The sequence below is a fragment of the Erythrolamprus reginae genome, chromosome 11, assembly GCF_031021105.1.
Source record: "Erythrolamprus reginae isolate rEryReg1 chromosome 11, rEryReg1.hap1, whole genome shotgun sequence".
Taxonomy (NCBI): Eukaryota; Metazoa; Chordata; class Lepidosauria; order Squamata; family Dipsadidae; genus Erythrolamprus; species Erythrolamprus reginae.
Genome location: NC_091960.1, coordinates 38556081 through 38567530, shown reverse-complemented (window position 1 = coordinate 38567530; position 11450 = coordinate 38556081). Strand labels below are relative to the sequence as shown.

Here is an 11450-nt window from a genome sequence, read left to right as displayed (position 1 = left end):
AGCATAAAACATATCAGGAAAGACTTAATGAACTCAATCTGTATAGTCTGGAGGACAGAAGGAAAAGTGGGGACATGATCGAAACATTTAAATATATTAAAGGGTTAAATAAGGTCCAGGAGGGAAGTGTTTTTAATAGGAAAGTGAACACAAGAACAAGGGGACACAATCTGAAGTTAGTTGGGGGAAAGATCAAAAGCAACATGAGAAAATATTATTTTACTGAAAGAGTAGTAGATCCTTGGAACAAACTTCCAGCAGACGTGGTAGATAAATCCACAGTAACTGAATTTAAACATGCCTGGGATAAACATATATCCATCCTAAGATAAAATACAGAAAATAGTATAAGGGCAGACTAGATGGACCATGAGGTCTTTTTCTGCCGTCAGACTTCTATGTTTCTAAGGAAAGAGGTGCATCCCCTTTAGAGTTTGCCAAATTCGCTTCTCTTCTTCATGAGAAAGTGCACGAGTGCCCTTAAAGGAGTCTTCGGAGAGGGGCGGCATATAAATCTAAGTAATAAATAAACCACTTTAAGGCACAAAAACGGCACCTCTCCAATCCGAGCAGTAAGCAAACCTGAATGTCCTCGAGCAGAAGTCCCACGTTTGCGTAAGCAGAGTGGGCTCAACCACCCCGTCACTGATCCGCAAAAGCAGAGAGGTTGGGGACTGCGGTCCTGCAGAGCATGTATTGGCCACATGATCATGCTGAAGGAGGTGTTTGAAGAAAGGGAAGTGATGTGCCGGTGCCTGGAGGCTGTTGGGGCCTGGATGGGTGTCAACAGACTCAAAATCAACCCTGATAAGATGGAGTGGCTGTGGGTTTTGCCTCCCAAGGACAATCCCATCTCTCCGTCCATTATCCTGGGGGGAGGAATCATTGACCCCCTCAGAGAGGGTCTGCAACTTGGGCGTCCTCCTCGATCCACAGCTCACATTAGAGAAACATCTTTCAGCTGTGGCGAGGGGGGCGTTTGCCCAGGTCCACCTGGCGCACCAGTTGTGGCCCTATTTGGACCGGGAGTCACTGCTCACAGTCACTCATGCCCTCATCACCTCGAGGCTCGACTACTGTAATGCTCTCTACATGGGGCTACCTCTGAAAAGTGTTCGGAAACTCCAGATCGTGCAGAATGCAGCTGCGAGAGCAATCATGGGCTTTCCCAAATATGCCCATGTTACACCAACACTCCGCAGTCTGCATTGGTTGTCGATCAGTTTCCGGTCACAATTCAAAGTGTTGGTTATGACCTATAAAGCCCTTCATGGTATCGGACCAGAATACCTCCGGGACCACCTTCTGCCGCACGAATCCCAGCGACTGGTTAGGTCCCACAGAGTTGGCCTTCTCCGGGTCCTGTCAACTAAACAATGCTGTTTGGCGGGACCCAGGGGAAGAGCCTTCTCTATGGTGACCCCGGCCCTCTGGAACCAACTCCCCCCTGATATCAGAGTTGCCCCCACCCTCCTTGCCTTTCGTAAGCTCCTTAAAACCCACCTCTGTTGCCAGGCATAGGGGAATTGAGATATTCCCTTCCCCCTAGGCTTATAAAAAATTTTATGCATGGTATGTCTGTATGTATGATTGATTTCTCAAATTGGGGTTTCTTTTTAAATTAACTTAAATATTAGATTTGTTTATATTGTTTTATTGCTGTTGTTAGCCGCCCAGAGTCTACGGCATACAAATTTGATAAATAAATAAATAAGTGCAGTGAAGTGAAAGTTCTATTTTTATAAAATATTTAGCCCTAAAATGCTGTTCCAATGAGAAGAACAGACCCTGCCTGGAGTGCCCTGTAAAGCAGGCTAAGCTTTCCTTTCCAAGGCTTAGGAGGTGGCAACTATTCCCTCTCCTCTACAAAAACAAGTCCCTACCCTGAGCAGGACATGGAGGAATGAGCCAACAATTGATTCCTCCTAGCCGCAGAATTCCCGGAAGAGAACCCAGCCCATCTCTACTTCTGATCTTCTCCTTTCGGCAAAGGCAGGCCATAGAAATAGGCCCTGCTGGTTTGAAAGAGAAAAGGGACACCTCATGGGCAGGAAATAGCTTTTATTTGCGGTGCCTTCATTTGAACCATTTGCTCCAAGTTGGAAAAGAGGCTGAGCTGCAAGTGGGGCTCAGCCCTGGGCAGAATCCCAGCGGGAGTTTGTGGCTTCCAACAGCAGGGCTGGCCGAGCTCTTCCTGAAGGGTCCGTCCTTTCATTGGGGGGGGCGGAGGGGGGGGCAAAGCAGCTGCTTTGGGCCCTCAGGGCTCCTCCAGGAGGAAGGCTGCCTTCAGCAACGTTTCTGGGCAAGAGAAGGAGGGAAAGGCTCCTGGGGGTCACTGCGGCCTCCAGCAGCGCCCCCCTCCCCGGCCAGAACCAGGCTGGGAAGGTTGGGCTGCGCCTGAAGGGAGCCAGAAGCCCGCCCTCCCTCCCACGGAGGCCTCCAACCAAGGCCGGGGCGGCTGCTGCCCTCCCGCAAGGGCCCGGCAGGGGAGGCTTCCGTCCGCCGGTTACCTTCCACGCGGCCTCCTGGCTGCCGGTGCTGCTGCATGATCCGCTCCCAGGCCCGGGGAGCCGCCTGCAGCCCCGCCGCGTCCCGGTAGCTCAGCGAGAGCAGCAGCAGCTGCGCCTCCACGTACCTCGGCCGGGGCAGTTAAGGAGCTTCAGCCGCCGCCCGCCCCGCTTCCCCGCCCCGCCCCGCCCGCTTCCCCGCAGGCCAAGGATACACGGCGTGATAGAGCGCCTCGGCGTCCAGCAGCCCGGCCACCAGGTGGGCCCAGGCCGGGAAGGGCCTCCCGAGCGCCAGCAGCGGCACCAGGCGCGCCCCGACGGCATCCCGAGCCTCCCGCAGCGCCGGCCTGCCCAAACAACAGGAGAGAAGCGGAGGGAGGGAGGCAGGCGGGCGGCTCGGCTGAGCCCAACAGGGAGGGCCGGGGTGGGGTGGGGTGCGGCCCTCCTTACAGTTTCTCCCGACGCAGCTCCGCCAGCAGGGCCTCCATGGCCGCCCGCTGCTTCACCCGCAGCCGCTTAGGGAGGCCCGCGAAAGCCTGCAGCGGCGTCTCAGCGAAGGACACCCGCCGCGCCGCCTCCGCCTGGCGGGCCACGTTACCCAGCGCCTGCAGCAGCGGCAGGCAGGCGGCCAGCGTCTCCCGCCAGCCGCGGTGCCGCTCACTGAGGCCTCGCAGCCCCTCACGGAGGCCGCCCCGCAGCGCCGCCTCAGCCGCCGCCATCTTCCTCGGCCTGGCCCCGCCCCGCCGCCATTGGCCCACCTTCAAGTGGCTGCCCGAAAGGACTCGGAGCGCCCCCTGGCGGCCCCCGGCCCGAAGCCAACTCCCGCTTCAGCCTCCGCGGCGGGTTTCCCGGGCTGGCTTCCCCGCTGCGACCGGCGGCTAAAGGCAGGTGAGGCCGCAAGTCTGCGCCTCCCTCCCGTGGGAACCCGCTGCCTTGTTGCATCTTCTGCTGGGCGGATGTCCATGTGCCGCCTCTGTTCCCTCGGGTCCCATTTGTTGGGGGTCCAGGGAGGGTCTCGCCTTCTCCTCCTGCCCGAGATCCCAAATGGACAATGCGGGACACAGAAGGCTGGACTCGGTGGGCTTTGGCCCGATTCGTTCTTAGGTTCTTATGGGCTCTTACCGCTTCATGAGTGTTGGCACCCGGAAAGTGCGTTTTGTGAAGCACACAAGCAATGTGACCTGGGACACTGGCCGTTTCTTGCAGGAAGCCAATGAAGAAAATCTCCAAATCCACAAAGAGGATCATGTTTATGTACACGTGTTTGTTTCATTGATTTTAATGTTAGAAACATAGAAGATTGACAGGCAGAAAAAGACCTCCTGGTCCATCTAGTCTGCCCTTATAGTTTTTCCTGTATTTTATCTTAGGATACATCTATGTTTATCCATCCCAGGCATGTTGAAATTCAGTGACTGTGGATTTACTGACCATGTCTGCTGGAAGTTGTTTAGAAAAATCAATAAATGCAACTCTGTCATTGTTTGAGAAATGCAGCAAGGGATTTTAGAATTACATCAAGAGCAGATGCAACTTTGTTTTGCTATAGTCAACCTGCTCACCAAGACAGGTGGATTTTACAAATTGGTTGGATATCAAGCTTGTAAAGTTACTTTTCAAGATCTTAACAAAACAATTGGAGATCAACCTTTAGGCCTTGGTCATGCTATTCAAAATAATAGTGCACCAAGAAAACTTTTGGTCTATTTTTATTGATTGGCTTTCTGATTGGCCTTATTTTTCTCAAATTATTACGGTATGTATCTTATATCTATTTTAGCTATATTGATAATAAGCTGTTGTTTTATTCAATGTATTTCTGCTTATAGAACCAGCTATGCAATACCAACTCAGCTCCTTTACTGTTTCCACGCAATCGGGTAGCTGTGATTGCAAAGCGACTTTAACATTTTAAAATAAAAAAAATAGGATTTTCCTAATGGGTTTGCTCGCATTATTTGCTTTTACGTTGATTCCTATGGGAAACACTGTTTCATCTTACAAACGTTTCTACTTACGAACATCGTCAGGGAACAAATTAAGTTCGTAAGATGAGGTACCACTGTACTTTAAAAAAAAATTGGACTGCACCGAGATGAACGGAACGAGAATGAAACTTAAAGATAGAGAAGAATAAACAACGGGAGACCGTGAGTTCTACTCCTACGTTAGGCGCAAAGCCTGCTGGGTGTTTTTCAGCCAGTCGCTGTCTCTCAGCCCTAGAAAGAAGGAAGCAGTGGCAAACCACTTCAAAAAAATGTTATCTAAAAACTGCAAGGGCTTCTTCAGAGAGTTGACATGACTCAAGATGGACTTGAGGATATAGCACATCACTGCTTTTTTTGCAAGAGGCTGTACCCCAAAACACAGTTTGGACTCTGGAGGAAATTTCCCTTCATCTTCAAGCCAGATCTGTATGTCAACTTTATTTGCTGCCCATCAGTTGCCCCTCAGAGGGGCAAGTCTAGGCAGCTTACAATATTAAATTCTATTTTACACTAAGTTTTTTACTTATATGTTATTGCTAGTTAAGAGCCCCAAAACTACAAACTGCCTGGCTTCTTTCCTTCCAAGAGAATATTGTCTGATCTGGATGTAGAAGTAAATAGGTAGCAAAGTTTGCTGATGACACTAAATTTTTGCGGGCAGTGAAAAGTGAAACTGATTGTTGGGAGCTGCAGAAGGATCTCTCGAAATTGAGTGAGTGGGCAACAAAGTGGCAAATGCATTTTAACCTAAACAAGTGCAAAGTTATGCACATTGGGGCAAAGAACCCCAATTATACCTATTGTTCTGGTTTCTGGTAGAATTTTAGCTATTACAAATAACTTTAACTAAATGCAGTATTTCATAAACAAAGAAACTCCATCTTTATTCTCTTCCTTCTGTATTCAAAATACACTTCATACTAGCACATTTCATGTTCTCTCATTGTTCTGTCTGGGTTTTCCCAGACCTCCACACCCACTGAAAAATAGCCAGACACTCTGGTAAAATCCAAAAGTAATTTATAGCAGGAAAAAATAAGCACAAAGGAAAACCTGTCTTCACAGCAGACAGGTTACAATACTTTACAACAGGGTCCTGATGTCCAGTCAATTCCAAAAGCTTCTTGCTGGCACCCCCCCCCAAGGTTTCAAGAGTCCAAGGCACAAACCAGGATTGTAGCCACCAAAGTTCACAAACAGGTCTCACGAATCTCCAAGATAACACTCCACAAGCCAGGAAGGGTGGGGCCACCTTTTATCCTTTCCCAAGCACCACACCCAAACCCAGCTGCGACCCCTAATGCTGGAAATATCTGGCCAATTGCGTTCTTCTCTCGTTAGCTCTCCTCTGTCGCATATCTATGAAGTCACTAGCATCTTCCCCCAGGGAATCCAGGCTGCTTGCTGGGGAGAGCTCCCCCTGGTGGAACTCTGGCTGTCCTTCATCTTCAGCCTGGGATTCAGCTTCTTCATCAGTCTGCCCCTCCTGGTCCTCAGCCTCTGAGCCGGACACCGACAGCAAATCAGCCATTCCCGGAGGGGTCCCAGGCTGAACCACAACACTCATTATCTCTCCTAATTACATTCCTTTTGCATTCCTCCCAGCCTCCTCCGTTCACCAAGGTTTATGTACTCACAGCATGATTCAAAAACAGCAGAAATGACTAGAAAATAACACAGAATGAGTTTGCTTGCTTGGAAGCTGAATGGGAACAGCTTCCATTTTTGTTCTACAACATTGAAACTCCACCCTTCTTCCCCACTGACTACCAAATACATCACTCCAGTATTTAACCCATTCCTCCCCTTAATATCTTCTTCCAAACACTTGTTCCTTACGTTTTTGGACCCTTCTGCATTTAGGATCGACCCAGCGAACGTCTGATTCTTCCTCGCTAGATTCTGGACTCATAGCAACATCCTGTGGCTGCCCCCCCACCTGTTCTACTACTACCTGTAACCCCGGGCCCACCACTAATTCATAAACACTATCTGTATCAGAGTCCTCAAGTTCTTCATCATCCTCCAACTGACCAGGAGTATGTACAACAACTACCAACTGATGGGGACAAAACTTTCCAAGACAACCCAAGAAAGGGATCTTGGGGGTTTGGTGGACAGCTCAATGAAGATGTCAACCCAGTGCTCAGCAGCAGTAAAAAAAAGCAAATTCCATGTTTGGCATGATTAGGAAGGGAATCGAAAATAGGTCAGCAAGCATTGTATTGCCTCTGTACAAATCGATGGTGACACCACACTTGGAATAGTGTACAGTTCTGGACACCGCACCTCAAGAAGGATATAATGGAACTGGAAAAGGTACAAAAAAGAGTAATAAGAATGATAAAGGAAATGGAGCACCTCCCTTATGATACCAGGTTACAACGCCTTGGTCTCTTCAGCTTTGAAAGACGGGGTTTAAAGGGTGACTTGATTGAAGTGTATAAAATCATGAATGGGAGAGAAAAGGTGGATAGAGAAAAATTAGAAAATTAGAAAAATTATACTAGAACCAGGAGCCCCTCCCAGGGAAATATTTCTTCACCCAGAGGGTCGTTGGTTTATGGAATTCACTTCCAGAAGAGGTCGTGACAGCTGTCAGCCTGGATAGCTTCAAGGCAGGACTAGATTCATGGATGCCAAGTGTAACATAGGTGGTTATTGAAATGGATGTCCATGTGCTGCCTCTATGTTGGTTGAGGCAGGCAGGATTCCCTTGAGTACTACTTGTTGGGGGTCAAGGGAAAGGGAGGGTTTTGCCTTCTCTTTCTGCTCAAGAGCCCCATGGACAATTGGTGGGCCACTGTGTGACACAGAATGCTGGACTCGAGGGGCTTTGGCCTGATTCAGCAGGGCTCTTCTTATGTTCTTATGTCTGTATGTTTTATTCTGGTATTAGGAATGCCACTGTCAACTGTGCTTATTATTTCAATAAAATAAAATCAGCACGTCTTCTACTTCGGAAGAGCTCAGCCAAAGAAAGAGGGACAAAGAATGGCTGTTAATGCAAGCTGTACTTAAGACTTCAGGAACAGCTGCCTTCACTTCCATTTTAGATGTTATTTTCAGAGCATATGGAATAGTGTACAATTGCATCTATCTATAATGAACAATCATGGGGGATAAAGACATGCAAAGGCCCATTGTCCAGTTAAGGTAAATTTATTCTCTCTGCAATAATTGATATGAGGTCTGAGAAAACTCCTTTCATTCAACAGCTTATTTTTTTCTCTAACAAGCCATTCAAGGTTAAGTCAATCCCAACTTTAAAGTCTTTTTGAATACACTCTTATCTCGACAGAAAATCTGCCACTGACTCATCTCCCCGGCATCCACCCAATCTGTTTTTCTGATTTTCCAAACTACCTTACTGCCTTGGGATTTTTGGTGGTCTGCTGTCCACCAAATTATGCAATAATTGGGTTCAACCTTAAATAGACCCTGTTTTTATAGAATATAAATTGCCTACAGTTTTCATTTAGTGACATTGGTCCTACTGTTAGAATATGAGAAGGGTCAACAGAAATAGCCAGACCCATTTATTTAGTCCTATATTCAATCCTCTGCATTCAATATTCCCACATTATTCAATTTGTTCAACTGAACTATTCATATCCAAATGATCAAATGATCCCTTGCAGGATCTGTTTTCTGTTCCCATCATCTTGTTTCTTTAGACAGAGTGGGAAAAGTTATTTAGTCCCTGTAGCAAAGCAGATGCAGAAATGCTTCAGGCAATCAGAAATAGCTGCACTTTTAAGTCTTAAAGGAAATTCAGTCTTTTGGCCACATTCCTCAAAATCACAAATTGTACAATTTCTGAAGCTACAACAGCATCAAGGATGTCACCTAAAGGAGAGTCTTTGAAATCATAATAAACATTTGGGTTCTTGGCTGGGAAAAACCTGACAGCACTTGAGCGCCCACAAGGTCCAGTATTTCAGTCTCCAGACACCTCAGCTCTCAATCCATACTTGGATGCCAGGACTTCAACGGTTTGAGTAAGTGCACTGGAAAAAAAAGAAGAAGAAATAATTACAAAATAAAGCCAGGGAAGGAGAGGGGTTCCTGCTGTAATATTCTGGAATGCAATGTCCACAAGGCACGTGCAGAAATGAGAAGCCTGCCTAAGTGCATCTATTTTGCATCATCAACTCTTTTGGACAACAATAATGTTCCCCCTTCATAAGAAGTGTAATACACACAAGATACTTAACAACCCTAAAATAATGTGCTGCCTACCATCCTGGTCGAATAACCCTGTATTTTCCAGAGATGGAGAGGTCAACCACAGTTGAGCCTAGCCGACACTTAGGACTAAGGGCATCCCCAGTTGGGCCCCCATCGATGACCAATGAAAGATGAGGCCAAAGTTCCTGGAATTCCTGAAGAAAAGATACATAAGAAATTAACTCCTAGAACCTAGTAGTTAATACACTTCACAGGAAATATTGTGGGGTGGGGTGGGAGGAACAGCTAGAAGCATGGGAAAGGCAGGTAGGAGTCTGGTCTAAGCAAAAGGTTGAAACAGTGCCTGCCCAATCCAAAAACAGAGAATGTCTCTAAACATCCCCATTTATTGAGATGTGCAATGGATGGGCACTTCTCTTGAATAGTTCCTCCTGGCCCCAAGCAAGTGAAGAAAAGCATGGCACATTTGGAAGTCCTTTGGGACTCGAATGTTGTAGAGCTCCCAATACCAAGAATACTGTATTAATTATTGCTATGTACTGTGATTATTACATTGGCAGCAGCTCTTGTTTGCATTAAATAACCAAGAAGGTACAAAGTTAGGTTCGAAGTCCAGAACCACAAGATACAAGGCTGCCGAGTTCCAGACGACAAAAGGCAAACTTCTCACAAGCAAGCACTGTTCTGTCCCAGGGCTGCGGGCCTTAAGGCCCAGGAGATGTTCCAAGCAAGCTGCAGGGCCAGAAGCCTTCTTACCATGACGCTGAGGCTGCTGGCCCTCTCGCTGACATTGGCGCTGGTTAGAGCCAGAGGACCGTCACAGGCCCTGGCCAGATCCCTGACGAAGCGGTGGTTGGGGACACGGACGCCCACCAGCTGCAGGAGAGGAAGAGAGAGGCCCGCGGCTTAAAGGGAGGCACCCGGCCCACCCTGGGAAGTGGAGGGGGGACCGCCAAGCCCGCCCACGCTCACCGGCGTGAAGGGGTTCAGGTCGGTGTTGAGGGCGTCCGAGCGCGGCAGCACCACCGTCACGGGGCCCGGCAGGAGGTCACGGAGCAGCTCTTCGGGCACCGGGACGCGGCAGTACCTGTGGGCCAAGAAGAGCGTTCACAGCGGCTGGGCCGACCCGCCCGGCGCTCCCCGCCCGCCCCACCCGCCCGCCGGCGCACCTGTACACGTGCTCGACGTCGCCCAGGCAGATGGCCAGCGGCTTCCCGGCGGGGCGGCCCTTCAGACTGTACAGGGCCTCGACGGCCGCGGAGTTCTGGGCCAAGCAGGCCACGCCGTAGACCGTGTCGGTGGGTACCGCTACCAGCCCCCCGTCGCGGAGCGCCGCCGCCGCAGCCCGCGCCGCCCGCGCCGCCTCACCGACCAAGCAGACGCGCCGCTCGGCGCCCGCGCAAGGAGAGAGCGTCCGCCCCCGCGCCACCGGCCCCGCCAGCATGGCCCAGCGCCCCAGGCCCACCGGCATCCGCGGCTTTTCCGGTGCCGCTCACGCACTTCCGGTGCGCCGCCAGCCCCCCGCCAATTGCTCTGTCGGCTGAGAGCGCGTTGAAGAAGCGACCGAGGCGGAAGGGCCTCAGCGGGGGGTCGCAAGGCCTCGACATCCCCTCTCCGGGGGTCGTCCCCCCCCCCATGCACGCTCGCTTCGAGGGCCGCAGCTGCCTTCAGGACGGGCGCCGGGGAGTCGGGAAGGCCGCGTGGCCGGATTCCTTTTGGGGAAAGCCGCCTCAGGAGAAGGAAGCGGAGCAGAGTGAGGGGAAAATAGACCCAGGAAACCCAACTGGGCAGGAGAGGAGAGAAGGGAGGCGGGCGTGCAGATTGCGGCCAGGTGATGGTGGGAGTGCCGGAGCAGCCATAATCTTGGCTACCACCATAATTGCAATGGTCAGCAAAATAAAGCTTGTTAGCCAAGGATTACCTATAGGCTTCCTATGTTCATCGGTAGGCGAAAGTGCAGGGTTCTATTTGGGAGGCAAGGTGGCAATCACAGCAGGTGCTGGATTCCATGTTGTCTCTTTAAAGCTTTAAGGAACATAGACTCAAAATTCAGGACTGTGGCAGACTTGAGCATGGGTCCTATGCAACAGGATGGTAAGGAAAGTGTTGCTTTTAGGCAGGAAAAACTAAATGCACAGGTGTAGGTGATACCAGGCACAACAGTAGTAACTGTGATGGGGAAGTAGGTGCCTTGTGGACCACCATTGTTATGAGCCAACAATGCGATGTAGCCACCAAAAAAGCCAGTGCAATCCTAGGTTGCATCAGTAGATACTATAAAGCTATAGTGAGGCTGCACTAGTGAAACCATGCTTGGAATAGAGTCCAACTCTGGTCACCATGATACAGAAAAGATGCTAAAGCCCTAGAAAGTGTATAGTGAAGAGCAATAAAGATGATAAAAGGACTTGAGGGTTTGCCTTTTGGGGTTGTGGATGCTGCATTGCTGGAGGTTTTCAAGAAAATAGACAGCCATGGTACAAGCTCTGCCTGTCTGCTGGACTAGAAGACCTCCAAGATTGCAGCTCCAACTCTATTCGGCTGCTGCTTTTTATATTCTGCAGGACCTAAAGAAATTGGAGAAGAAAATATTATGAAAGAAAACAGTGGAAGCCTCCATATGAGAAATGAGTGCTCCAATTTCCCACATTATTTGACTCCAGCCTCCTACTGCACTTGGCTCTGGGATTCTGGTCCAGATGGCCTCCCAAAGGCACACTGGGAAGGACCAGGTGAAAACCAACAGGAATATCTTGCTGTTCCC

General features: G+C 49.7%; 2 protein-coding genes across 2 annotated transcripts; both read right to left on the bottom strand.

The window, feature by feature from the left end:
- Window positions 1-2046: 2046 nt before the first annotated feature.
- On the bottom strand, window positions 2047-3257 carry AIRIM (AFG2 interacting ribosome maturation factor). Its single transcript, XM_070764078.1, has 4 exons — window positions 2958-3257; window positions 2723-2854; window positions 2511-2635; window positions 2047-2298 (listed from the first exon to the last, which is right to left on the bottom strand). Exons 1-4 carry the CDS (start codon window positions 3224-3226, stop codon window positions 2258-2260), a joined length of 567 nt encoding a protein of 188 aa, XP_070620179.1. The 5' UTR covers window positions 3227-3257; the 3' UTR covers window positions 2047-2257.
- A 2241-nt stretch (window positions 3258-5498) lies between these two features.
- YRDC (yrdC N6-threonylcarbamoyltransferase domain containing) lies at window positions 5499-10172 on the bottom strand. The gene is made up of 5 exons (XM_070764711.1): window positions 9856-10172; window positions 9659-9773; window positions 9443-9562; window positions 8738-8880; window positions 5499-8505 (listed from the first exon to the last, which is right to left on the bottom strand). Exons 1-5 carry the CDS (start codon window positions 10155-10157, stop codon window positions 8436-8438), a joined length of 750 nt encoding a protein of 249 aa, XP_070620812.1. The 5' UTR covers window positions 10158-10172; the 3' UTR covers window positions 5499-8435.
- Window positions 10173-11450: the final 1278 nt, after the last annotated feature.